This window comes from Balaenoptera borealis, assembly GCF_965194805.1.
Source record: "Balaenoptera borealis genome assembly, chromosome: 5".
Classification (NCBI taxonomy): Eukaryota; Metazoa; Chordata; class Mammalia; order Artiodactyla; family Balaenopteridae; genus Balaenoptera; species Balaenoptera borealis.
In genome coordinates this window covers 74,234,688-74,248,750 of record NC_138862.1, presented here as the reverse complement: position 1 = coordinate 74,248,750, position 14,063 = coordinate 74,234,688, and the positions used below count along the sequence as shown (strand labels likewise).

General features: G+C 41.5%; 1 protein-coding gene across 6 annotated transcripts in view; it reads right to left on the bottom strand.

Moving 5' to 3' along the window:
* Positions 1 to 13,243, bottom strand: part of ATP13A3 (ATPase 13A3) — a 79,484-nt gene extending 66,241 nt beyond the window's left edge. For 3 of the 6 annotated variants that reach the window (XM_082393113.1, XM_082393116.1, XM_082393114.1), the window contains exons 1-2: positions 13,144 to 13,243; positions 12,302 to 12,345 (exon numbers count right to left, since the gene is read on the bottom strand). Coding sequence is in view for 2 of the 6 variants with exons in the window: in XM_082393110.1 (XP_082249236.1) it covers positions 4,993 to 4,995 (3 nt within the window). In the remaining 4 variants the exon portion in view is untranslated. Of the gene's footprint in view, positions 1 to 4,992; positions 5,100 to 12,301; positions 12,346 to 13,143 lie in introns of all 6 variants that reach the window. The other 3 variants (XM_082393110.1, XM_082393117.1, XM_082393115.1) reach the window with 2 other exon arrangements.
* Positions 13,244 to 14,063: the final 820 nt, after the last annotated feature.

Below are 14,063 nucleotides of genomic sequence, written 5' to 3'. Positions count from 1 at the left end.
TTTTGGAAAGCCAACTGACAGTATACAAAAATTTAAACCTCCTACATACTTTGATCCAACAATCCCAATTAGAAATCCATGTCACATGTACCTATACATGTATGTTACCACTAACAGTTCCTTCAAATTCCTCTCTGCACTGTTAGACTTATGAAATAGACTATAAAAGTTTTGTGCTTTTTTTTTTCTTTAGGGGTGAAAGTGGGTACTTACAAACAAACAAGCCTAGCTGAAACAAATGAGAGTATTTTAAAACACGCACAAAAGAAATTGTGTGCCATGGGCATTTAATACAATAGGAATTGACAAATCAAGAGTTCTAATAACAGGGTCCAGCGGTTAAGAATCCACCTTCCAATGCAAGGAACATGGGTTCAATCCCTGGTCAATCCCTGGTCAACCCTGGTCGGGGAACTAAGATCCCACATGCCGCAGGGCAACTAGGCCCGCGAACCACAACTACTAAGCCCGTGTGCTCTGGAGCCCACGTGCCACAACGAAAAGCCCGTGCACCGCAACGAAGATCCCGCATGCCGCAACTAAGACCCAACGCAGCCAAATTAATTAATTGATTAATTAATTAATTAATCAATTAATTAATTTTTTAAAAGAGTTCTAATAACAACTGCATAAATAAACCAAATTGTTTGTTTGTGCCTAAGTCCCCAAACTAAAAGTTACACTTTTAGGGGTAAGGGATTAAGAGGTACAAATTATTACGTATAAAGTAAGTTACAAGGGTATATTGTGTAACATGGGGAATATAGCCAATATTTTATAATAACTATAAATGAAGTATACTCACTATACTGAATCACCATATTGTACATCTGTAACATATAATATTGTACATCAACTATACTTCAACTAAAAAAGTTACACTTTTCAGAGGTAAGGGTTTTTGTTAAGCAATATATACATGAACGTTTCTTCCATTTTAATGCAAATTAGTGACTATTTCTTCTAAAATGTAATGCTATTAATCCAATCCCTAATAACTTGTTTGACATTTCAATCAGCAATTTAAAAGATGGTCTTTGAAATCTAAAGATTCATTAATTCTAAGACTCGTATTTTCCACATTTTAGCATAGTTAAAATTGGGATGTAACATAGAAGAAACCTTACTGCTTCAGGTGACAGGTAACCGTGGTGATGCAGTGATCAATGCATGCACACACTCAAAGTCGGTGTCAACTGTTTATGGCATTGTCATTACAGTTGAGTAAAGTGCATTATTGGCAGTACAATGCTGAGTTTAAATTGATTATTAAAAATATTCAAAAAGATTATACTGTAGTTGCATATTGAAACAAAAAGTAATCATTTGCACAGAAAAGTATCAAAATAGAGCAGCAGAGTGGAAAGGAAGAACTAGGATCAGAAGGGGTGGGGGGATAGGGAAGAGTAGAGAAGGAAAAAAAAAGAGGGAAGAACAAAAGAACTTTCCGGAGAATTATACTTCTAAATCTTCAGTATGTTAAGGAGTCACACATAGAGTACAGATATGTTCATTTTTCTTATAACAACAAACTCCAAAATAATTTTTCTTCACTAACTCAGCATATATCACTTCAGGATTATTGTATTATGCTTACAAGAAAACAAAATTAGTTTTACTCATGATCTATACCACAGTATGGTTCACATTTCATTTTTCCAAACATTATAAAGGCTCAACCTCAAAGAAGCACAAAATCACCAGGAAACCATTCTGTACAAAAAGTACAATCCTGCAAATTTCCAATTACAACTGATAGGCACTTGGATCAGCTTTTTTCAATTACGTGAATTTTTTTCCACTTTACTCCTTTTTCCCCAATTTGAAACTTACTCATGCTGATTCAGCATAGAACGGAAGTATAAAGGCCTTAACATCTTCATTCAGCAAACATTTCAATAATACAGAACTTTAAATTGCTATTGAAGAGGATAACGGCCTTACTCATGGTACAACCATCACAGAAATCTAAACTTCCTCATTTCCTATGGTCATTCTATAAACCACTATTCAGGATTAAAAAAAATTAATGTATTTGGATCCTATGTCAACCGTAATAATAGTGACTGACATTTGTAAAGGGATTTTTAGTTTACAAAATATTATCTATTTACCAGTTTTCAATCAATACTGTCTTTTAAAAACAGGAAAAAAAATAATCTTCACTTAACTAAGATTAGCATTTTTCACTTTCCCTAGAAAGTCAAGCATGGGGTGACTTTATACCGAAAAGCCTTACCAACAAATTAATGTAGACAGCACCATCCATTTTCCAAAAATTCATTTGAAAGCAGCGTGTACTTGAAATACACGCTTTCATACGGAAAACAGCGTAGGTTCCTAAGACAGCCCACAAATGACCATTTTACCTCTCACGATGCTGCTGAATTCTACTTCATATTACACTAGCCTGGGTGTTGAGGGAAGTAGCCAGGTTACCAAGCCTCTACTTCCTCTGTCCACTTCTTAATTATTAATATTCCCCAAGCCTCTACTTCCTCTGCCTACTTCTTAACTATGAATTCCTCTATGCTTCTCTCTCTGTAACAATGTCATGGGCAAAGGGCGGCACCACTGGCCCATCTACAGTGGCAACCACCAATCAGTATTGTCAGCACTGCTCTCTCAGGAGCTCCAGACCCACGGATTCAAACATCTACGGTCCATGTTTGCAGACAGCTAAATTCAAATGGCTTGTTTCATCTTTCTTCCAAAAACCTGCCCTCCCACCTGCTGCTGCCACTACCAATTCCCTCTACTCCTTTAACGAATAGGACTTGCCTAAAAAGCCATGCCAGGAATTTGGAAGTCATCCTCGACTCCTTCCTATCCCACACCTTCTACATCCATCTGGGCACTAAGTCTTATCATTCCTACCTTTCTCAAACCCACCTCACCCCACCCTATCTGCACTGGCATGCCTCACCTTGGGTCCTGATCCCCTCTCCAGTCTCCCTCATTCTAATCAATATACGAACCTGATGTGATCATTTCTCTCTGCTTAAAATTTCAAGAGCTTCCTATTGTCTGCAGCAGCATTTCCCAACTGGTAAAAGTCCCTCCAAAATAAAAAAATTTTAAAGGCATTGCCTGCTCATATAAATTGAAGAAAAGTACTGCATTAAACAAAGTTAAGTAGCCCTCTTACCAGCAAGACTTTGGAAAGTCTTACAACACACAATACTATTATGTGTTTGCCTACCATGGGAAACTGGGGCAAAAGAGAGACCCAACTGGGCTCCAAGGACAAAGTCACAACTAATTGGGAGACACATAAAATCCTTCAGAACCTGGCCCTGCCTAGTTGTCAACACCATCTTCCATTCATTAATGGTTATTATTCACCTCCTACAAACCTTACATCCCATCTATACAGAACACAACTTGCAGTTCCTCAAAGAGCCCTACTGATTCCTGATTCCATTCTTTTATATACATCGTTCCTTCTGCTAAGAATGCCGTTCCCTAGCTTAGGCTGGCTGAAGCTCCTGCTGGTCCTTCCAGCCCCTGGTCAATTATCTTCTCTACTAACCTTTGATTGTCCCTTCCACCCCGCAGCAGACTTGTCCCACCTCTGTCCCTCCTCTACACGTGTCAGAGCAGTCAGCACTTGTCTCACAATATTGGGCTTACAGACTAAAAACAGACTTAAAGTTGGGAAGCAGGCCAGCACCCAGCAACATAGCTGACTGAGTCAGAAAGGGCAAGACAGGAGGTGAGTGTGAAGAAGGGGTAAAATCTTTCCTTTTTCTGGGCAAAATTTCACAACAAAGTAAATTTTGTTTTTGCCCTGCTCCCACACCTCATCCCTATGCCCCTTTCCCTCTCCTGACTCTCCCAATACCCTCTCCCCAGGTCCTTAGTGACCTCACCTAACCCTATACAACCGCCGCCACAAGACTATGCTCATCAGTATCAACTACTTCCTCGTCCAGTTCATCAAGAGTTATTCTGTTCAGAAGTTAATACATAAATGGGTTACAGCTTCTCAAAGCTGGCAAATCTAAGATGACTCTCTAGGCAACAATTTTTTTTTTTTTTTTTTTTTTTGGGCTGCACCATGAGGCATGCAGGATCTTAGTTCCCTGACCAGGGGTTGAACCCGTGCCCCCCTGCAGTGGAAGCGTGGAGTCCTAACCACTGGACAGCCAGGGAAGTCCCCAAAATATTTTTTCTTTAAGCATGAAGGAGATACAGGGAGTAGGCATTACAGTTCTACCACTCAGAGAGGTTGGCCCATAAAAGTCTGGGAGTCCTCCTGACTGAGTCTCCCTGCTGCCCAGGAGCAGCAGTGGGCACTACTGGCAGAGACAGATGGAGCTGGTGCTATGGCAATCCTACGGATCACCCATTCTTTTTGGATTGAAAAGTTTTATTTGTTTTAGAGACCAGTGATGGTCAATTTTTCCTTATTATGGACAGAAAGTCTCACCAACATGGTCACCGATGAACTTAAAACAGTGCCTCTATCCTAACCAAGTAATATCTTAAAATCCAACCCTAGACCATTGTTTGATTTAGGAAAATGCAAATTAATTGAGAAAACCAACATGTTGCCCAAGTACCCTTAATATTTCAAAATAAATCTGTAAATATCAAATTAGCATTCTAGAAAGAATCAGTATGGTTTATCACTACTTCCTATTTCATAAAAAATCATTTGATAGAATGTCATTGTCTACACGTGCCAAGTACGTGCTAAATGTTGGAGATTACAAAGATTAAATTTCTAACCTCAAGAAGCCAAACCTAGGCTAGACAAGTAAGCAAACATATCAAAGCGGTTGCACACTGCAGTAAAGTAAGTATCATGCGAGCACTGGGAGCAGGGAGAGGCACGGGGAGGGAGGAAGAGGCAGGTAAGGGACAGAAAAGTCTTCAGAGAAGAACTCTCCCTTGATCTAAGACCTCACGGGTGTGAAGTTCATCAGGCAAACAAGCAGTAAAAAGAGGGGAAATAAGAGAGAGATGGAATCCAAGTAGAGGAATTACCATATGCAGAAGTGCTAAGGTGAGAAATCCCAGAAAATGTCAGGAATACAAGTTACTTGAACTAGCTGGAGCACAGGATGGCCTCTGGGGAATGGCTGGAAATGGAGCTAAAAAAGATGGAACAGAATCAGATTATGATGAAAGACCTTGTTTGATAAAGATATGGATTAACTTGTACGTGATGGAGATTCTGAACTTTTCTCAACTGAGAGACCCAAGGCCGTGCCAAGGGGCCACATTCCCAAAGAATACAATGTGAATGGTGTACAAAGCAGCAGTTCTGTGTTCCTTTGTTAGACTGTTTACCTCCAAGAAGGCAGAACTCACTCATCAACATATACCCAGCATCTAGCCCTGTGCTTGGCACAGACAGGAACTAAAAAAGTATCCGATAGTTAGATGTGCCAACACAATCTTAGGGTTCAACTAAGAGGCCCTAACCCAGCCTCATTCCTTACTGCCTATAAAACTCACAACTCTTATGTACTACAACAATTGGTAATTGCCACAACTTTTAAAGTAACATGGGGAACGGTATGGGCTGCACCAGAGATTAGAAAGGATTTTGGGAAAACACACACCAAGATGTTTTTGAACCTAACAAAGTTAAGCAGTTTTTCTACTCTTCTCACCAAAAACTGAACAGAAAACAACTGTGGGTTAGCTCAAAATTATTCACCAACTAACTCTAAGACAGTGGTGATAACTATAAAAAGTATATTTTTATATAGGACCCATGGAATAAAAATCTATTTTAACTAACAATTCGCTAGACTAGTCTTTCAGGCAATTAAGTGCTACTCAGGCTACTTGCCTGCAGTACATTACATTTCACTTCGTAAACTGAATTATATTATGATAATTAGCATGTACGTAAGAACTCCATCTCAGGTGCTTGGGAAAACAATAAGGAAAAAATATTTGGTCTACGAAGAACCAGTGACTACATTTAAAGAAATCAATCCAAAGGCCAGAGAAGTAAAACAAAATTTCAAGACTTCTTTTTAAAGAAAAGATGCAGACACATTTTACTAACCAGAGTTTCTAAATGAAAATAAGGGAACATAAAATCCTATTAAATAAACATAATTAAACATATTTTTAAATTTTATGATGCAGCCAGGGAGAGAGACAACAGGTAACATTCACACAGAGGATAGGGGAAAAAGAGACTACAAACACACCCAGAGACATCAAGATAAAAATATACGTCAAATGTACATTAGAGACCCATGAAATTAACATCTTGAGCTCTACAGGATGTCGCTACCAAAGATGCAAAATCATGGTATTTTTGCTATAAAAGCCTGAATTAAACAGTATATCATTATTGCCTGCTGCTCCAGTTGAGAAAAAGCAATCCTCAATCACAACCCACACACACACTCTCTCATGACACACAGATACACACAGGAGTGTGACTTGTTTTGAATACGTTAAATGTTATTAAACTAACAGATAATAGTAATTTACCAATTACTGAGCCTCTTATCCTCACAATTCTCTATGTTTTATTATCTCCATTCAGCAAATGAAGAAACTAAATAGGGTTAAGGGACTACAGAGCTAGTAAGTGATGAGGCTGGAATTCAAAATCACTTGTATATGGCTCTGAGGCCACATTTTAACCAATACACATGCCCTCTCCCAGGGCATATGACTGTTAAATCTTTAGTCACCATAACATTTCTTTAACGACTGGTGTTTTCTTACTGTGCTATCCCCAGAGTGATATTTAAGTTCAAATACTTTAAATTTCATGGAAAACATTAACAACTTACATAGTTGTTTTTAAATAAGGCAAATCTTTTTAGCAGTAAGGAGACATTAACTCTTAAAAACACTGATAGGGCTTCCCTGGTGGCACAGTGGTTAAGAATCCGCCTGCCAATGCAGGGGACACGGGTTCGAGCCCTGGTCCAGGAAGATCCCACATGTCACGAAGCAACTAAGCCCGTGTGCCACAACTACTGAGCCTGCGCTCTAGAGCCCCCGAGCCACAATTACTGAGCCCACGTGCCACAACTACTGAAGCCCCCGCGCCTAGAGCCCGTGCTCCACAACGAGAGAAGCCACCGCAATGAGAAGCCCGCGCACCGCAACAAAGAGTAGCCCCGACTCGCCGCAACTAGAGAAAGCCGGGAGCAGCAACAAAGACAACACAGCCAAAACAAAAAAAACAAAAACAAAACAAACAAAAAAACAAACAAAAACACAAAACAAAAAACACTGATAGTAGCTGAATATCCACCTAGAATTATCAAAAGTACCAACAGTGCCCCAATAATCCCAACTTTATTACCTAGCCCTTTAATTATGCTAGGTTTTTTGTGTGGTATAAAACACCCAGTATAACCCTAGGGAAACAGCAGATTTTCCTAAACACCTAATTTCTTTCTCCATTATTCACACTGTGAAATCACATCACATATGGATTTAATTACAATTCAACTATCTGTGCTGCAAGAAAAAAGAAAAACAAGAGGGAAAAATACTCTAAATAATGGCAGCAGGATGCTTGCCCTCACATCCTTGTCCCAGAGTGAGCATGCAACGGAGACTAAATCTGGTGTTCCTTGGTCAATCCAAAGCACATAACCGATTATGATTCCAGAAAAAAGTAACCTATATTAATAGCTGAAGAAAAAACTAGCTGTGAGAATTGAAAAACCATGTCAGTTAACCAGTTTTCAAACTGGTGCCTTCCTAAATGACTTTTTCATGGGTAATTTTGACTACACAGGATTTTTACCTTAAATGAGAATGCAGGCCCAAAGCCCCTACATAAAAGGGGATTTCATTTTATTCAGCTGTTTAGATCAGAAAGAATTAGGAACCAAAATACTTGTCTTTTATATATCAAAGTAAGTTACTAACATATTTTTCATCCTATTTTACAAATGGGAAAAATAAAGCAATAGGGATGCTGTAAAGAAGCCATGCTAGACACATATGTGGGAGCTGTTCCATGACTTATTTTAAAATAAACTGAAAATGTAATAGAAGTCTGTTAAGTGATCAAAATCAATCCTTTAAAGTTGGTTCTCAATAAGAAAAAAAAAAAAAAACCCACAAAACATACATTGAGTTTTGAGATGTGCTATCACTTCAGAGTACAAACTAAAGACAAGGGTGAAAAGAACACCCAACTAATAGAAAGCTTCTCCTTTACCAACATGCTGTCACTTACCTCTCCAGACAACAGTTTCCTTTTCTATAAAAAGAAGGGGCTAGTCTAAATAACCTACAACCACTCAGCATTATTGTTTTCCAATCTCATACCTCCTTATTTCAATGTCCAACTCATAAAATCCTTTGTGAAAAAAAATAAAAAAACAACAACAAAAATAGGAGTCAATTAATCTAGCTTGCTATCACTGAGGCAGACCTGTCTTTCACCTCATCACCCAACAACAGATATAAATAACTTTTATTAAAAATTTCTGAGAAAGATTATATAGATATCAGCGTGTTCCACATCATGTAATCAAGAAATTCTACTTTACAGTTAACTCACTTTTCCTGGAAATTATGCTTCTAATCTAACTAGTATCTGAGTGTCATTGGATATATTTTTTTTTAATTTTGGCCACGCTGTGCTGTTTGTGGGATCTTAGTTCCCAGACCAGGGATCGAACCCGGGCCCCGGGCAGTGTAAGCTCAGAGTCCTAACCACTGGACCTCCAGGGAATTCCCTCAACGGGTTATTTAAAAGCAAGATCCACAGCGAGTAAGTGAAAGAGTCAACAAGAGAGAAATTTTGATTAAGAGATTAATTACAAAAAAAAAAAGAGGTTAATTACAACTCACTTCATTCATCCCATCTTACATACAAAAAAAACAGACTTCAAACACAGGGTACTACTTTCTTCTTGCATTCTCAGCTCATACTAGCGTTAGTGGCCTTTGGTGATAGGTAAGGTAAAAGATGCATTTTCACCTGTAACTTCAAAGATACGTGCCTCTGGGAAGCTCCATTTTCATAAATCTACGTGGACTCTTCCCATGGGGAGACACATACATAAGGTACATAAGTCCTTTTTTAATTTGGACAGTCTCAAAGTTTGCTATTTGAGTTAATATTTTACCATCTCAGACCTAGCAAAGGCTCCAATACAAGCCTGTGGGTTGAAGATATTACAAGGTCTGGTGTTGGGATAGCTCTCTGGAGAGGTGGTCTATGGAAACTCTTCAGCAATCCTCATCCTTAACTTTCCTCTGTCTCAGATATTTGATTATTTGGACAGCTCTCCCTTTCCTTCATTCCACTTTTCTCCCTTCTTACTGAGGACCAAAAAGTCATTTTCAACTCACCATTATAACCGTGATCGTTTCTTCCAGTTACCATTTATTCATAACATTTCACATTACCTCTATTTTTAATCTTACTAATACACATGTTTTTAACTCAATTTTTATAATTACTAGTTACCATTAACTTCAGGACATTCTACCTTGTAACTGATACATACTTTTCTCCAGATTAAACAAGCCTAGAACTTTTTACTTTTTAACCTAAATCTTAAAATATGTAGCCCAATCCTGATCCTCTCTCATTTCTCTACTCTCAAAATACGAAGATCAACAACATTAAAGTAAGACTGTAATGATCATTTCCTTGCTTCTTGCCTGTTACCTGGACTAGTTAAGTGGGTTAATTAGAATACCGTTTTGATGACTACAGATTTACTCTCTCCAACAGGCCAGTTGGCTTCATTTCACACTGAAAAACTATGTTCTAAAACCAAAGACTAAATTCCATCAGCTAACTCTTAGATCCAGATTTAACCGGATGAGCTATAGAGCACATTCAGAACACATTCCATCACTGGAACAGACCTTCTGGTTATGTATCAGGTAGATGTCAGACACTAGATTATCTTCCTTTAGCATACCACTGTGAGTTGTTTTAAGAATGTTGTCTTCAGTTAGTGATAAGCTGCTAACTCCTATTCAACTTAGGGTCCGTTCACAAGGCCCCCTGCTTAGGTTACCCAGTATACCAGTGAACAAAAGCCAGCTTTAGATGAACCAAGTAATCAATATCATTTTGAAATTCTACTTCTGTCTTCTAAGATTTTAGAAACTACAACCACCACCTCATTGTCATTCACAAGCATGAAGTTCCTATTTCCACCATCACCTAGACCAGTGGGAAAAAAACACAAAATATTAAAGACAAAACTCCACAGCATACCGCATTATCATTCATCACTGCCCATTTCCTAGGACTGTTATCCATTTTAGCAATAAAGTATATTCACATTTAAAACCTTATATTCACAGTGGTTACAAAACCACCATGCTAAACAAGCACAGCCCTGATTCAGTATATGGAATGGAAGGGGGAAAGGAATATTTACTATGTGCCAGGAAGAGTGCTCCTTTCTTTACATATGCTCTCAGCTAATCCTCAAAACTCTCTGATGTAAGTACTAGTATTCTCCTTTGTTAATTAAAAAAAAAAAAAAGAAGAAAGAAAAAGCAGAACAGGGAAGTTAAGCAACAGTATAAGGGACTTTCAACACAGCCAGAATCCTAGCTCTCTGTTACTGTATGTGCCATAGAGGTTTCTATTTCTAGGTTTACCGGATTAGCTGCATGTGACTTTGAGCAACTTAACATCTCTGAACCTCAGTTTCCCCATCTGTAAAATGGGGTTTAAATGAGACAATTCACATCATGTTTAATTCAAAGCATAGCATACAGTAAGCTTACTCAATAACTATCAGCATTGGTCAAAGTCAATATCTAGTTAACAAAGTCAGATCAAACTCAGGTCTGATTCCCAAGTTCATGCTTCTTCTACTACAATATTCTGTAGCTGCAAACACACATTATTATCCACATAAGAATCCATACTCGAAATGTAACAGATAGGAAACTGATGTTACTTAAATGAAATAACTATTTAGGGCTAACTAAACCAACAGAAGGATTTTAGCTCTAATAACTAATAAGCAGAACCAAGTAGAAAACTCATCAGAAAATACTGTTTAGATATTCAGGTTATAGAGTTTTAACTACCATGAAACTATTTTCCTATCTATATAGGAATTTATCCTATTTATCTCAAATCAGTTGTAAATTAAAACTTTAACAACCAAAGCTACCCCAAATAAAGCTTCCTGGTCAGCCTGGACGAAGAACTCAGCCCTCTTACTATACAATTTGAACACGGAGTCAAAGTAAAGCCTGCCAACTTTATTTTCAAACTAAATTGCTACTTAATATTTTTATTTTTTTATAATTGTACTACTTAGGAAGTAACACAACCAACCAATGTCAACATTCTTCCTATCCAATCCCCTGACCAAAAACAGGCTTTGCTGTTCTAATAATGTTCAAAAATCTCACTTAGCCGTCTCACCCTCATCTGATCTAATGGTGGATAATGCAAAAACAAGGATAGCCCCAAAAGTAAACTTTCATAACAATTATTAATAATAGGCTTACTATTTCAAGCAACTTCCAGGAACCGACTTGCCTTTAAAAAGGGTCGCTAAGGGCTTCCCTGGTGGCGCAGTGGTTGAGAATCTCCCTGCCAATGCAGGGGACACGGGTTCGAGCCCTGGTCTGGGAAGATCCCACATGCCGCGGAGCAACTAGGCCCGTGAGCCACAGCTACTGAGCCTGCGCGTCTGGAGCCTGTGCTCCGCAACAAGAGAGGCCGCGACAGTGAGAGGCCCGTGCACCGCGATGAACAGTGGCCCCCGCTCGCCGCAACTAGAGAAAGCCCTTGCACAGAAACGAAGACGCAACACAGTCAAAAATAAATTAATTAATTAATTAAAAAAAAAAAAAAAGGTCGCTAAACCAGAATGGGATGCCCGCATACATTTATTTTGGCAACTGTAGCCTATTCAGCAAAGCAACAATCCTCCTAAGAAAAGAATACCACATATATTCCAGTGAAACAAAATTAATAAATGTGCCTTGGTACTAAAAGGTTGAATTCTAAGCAAAGGTAGAGCATTTTTAACTAAGTAATCGCCCTTCAAAAGACAATCAAATCAGAACACCTTCACTTTAGCAACGAAGTCTTTAGAAAAGTGTTCATTTTGCAATAATCTTAAACGTCCCTGCATTTCTTAAATTTTTAAAAAATTCTAACTTCCCGATTCATAGATCTAAAATAGTCATTACATACATAAACGTTCTACTCATTTCATTTGGAATCGTGTAGGAAACACAGGTTTCTGTTTCTAGGTTTACAAGTCCATACCCATTCATTTTGCACTAATGTAACCACTAAATATAGCTCTAAAACACTGATGAAAAAGTAGTTAATTATCTGAGTGATTCATACCTCCTATGTCCAGACACCAAGATCCAAGGATGTTTCTGTCAGATCTGTGGGAAGAGGAAATGATAAACACCTGTCACAAAAGCTTTCCAAATTGGGAAGCTCTGAATTACTACAGTCAATCCCCAGTCAAGATTCCCTCCGCTCCCCCTCCCCCCGCCCCCCGCAAAAAAAAGAGGTCATATATCCACCAGAACCCAACTTTGCGAATGATGTGGGGAGAAGGAAAGGCTCTAAAGAGAGCGGCCATGGAGGTACTGGAGAAAGGGCCCTGGGTTTTTCTAGAGTCAAAGTGAGAGGCCTTAAGCAAGTCATAAGTCACTTTTCCTCTCTGGGCCTCACTTAGCTTAATACGGTGACTGGCCAGGAGCTCCACTACTCCGTGGCTAAGGACGAAATGAAGATTCCTCAGTCAGCACCCGCACAAACCCATCAAGCGCCCTGCCAATACCCCTACCTTCGATCTCACCATCTCCCGGACTTTCCGAAAGGGCTGGACCACCATCTCACTCCCAAACCCAACACACTCGCCTTCGCCCCAAGCGGCGTGTCCCAACCAGGCCTTCACACCCACAACGTGGTGCCCTCCTCCGCGCCTCACCTGTCCCAGACAGACATTCCGCAGTCTTAAGGCTCCTCTCCCCACCCCACATACACCTTCCCCGAGAAGTGATGCCCAATTCCGGCTCGAGGAGGCCGAACAAGAGCTCACCTGGTACCCGCCACCCCTGACAATACCATTCACCTCCTCCAACCTCCCACCGGCTCACCCAGCCCTCCGCCCACCGGCTCCACGCCCTGCTCACCCAGCCCTCCGACGCCTCGGGGAAGCTGGGGCCACTCACCCGGCACCGCCGCGCCGTCTCCTCGGCGGCCTCCCGGCCGGAGCAGCCGAGGGGCCGCGCAGGGCCGGGGCCCACCGCTGTCGCCTCCGCCGCCGCCGCCGCGCCTCAGCCCAGCCCCATCGCCCTCGGCCGGCGCTGGCGGCTGCGGGTCGCTCGAGCTCGAGGCGCCGCCGCCGCCGCACGCTGCGGCTCGGGGTGAGGGGAGGGAGGCGCCGCGGCGGGGCCCGGGCCGAGCCGGGCGCAGGGGCGTCCGCGCTCTCCTCCTCGGCGCCCGCGGCGGCGGCGTGTAGCCGGAGCAGGGCGAGAACAAGGGCGGGCAGCAGGGGGAGGTTGGCAGGGAAGGGGGGCGTTTTGCACTCCGAAACGGCCTCCCGCCGCCAGCGACGTAGCGAACCCCCCCTCCCCTCCGCGGTGGCGCCTAGATCACGCTGCAGGGAGAGCCGGCGGGCTGTGGGGGAGCGCGCGCGGCGAGCTCGGGACTCCCGAGCCGGATGTGAGGTCACGTGATTGCCTCATCCAGCTCCGAAGGCGGAGGGGCGCAGAGGGGAAGTCGGGAGGGGAGGGCCCGGGTGGGCGGGGCGAGGGGCCGGCCCCGCCCACCTCCTCCCGTTTGGTCCCGTCCCCCCAGGCAGGAGGAGAAAAGAAAGGGTGAGGGAGGGCACTACAGAGGAGCCGGCTGTTGGGGAGGGGGTGTTCCTAAAGGAGGACGGCATTTTTTTGGCGGGAGGAGGTGGAATTTGCCATCCTGGCCGTGCAGACCAGATCATAGTCCAAATCCCCATTTTATGAACAGGGAAACTGAGTCGCAGTGAAGGGCCTAGCTTAACTTGCGCAGAGTCAAGGTCACAGAGGTAGCTTGTACTAGAATGATGGAGAGGAGGTCAGATCCTGGCTCGCAATCCAGGTACCTTTCATTCCCT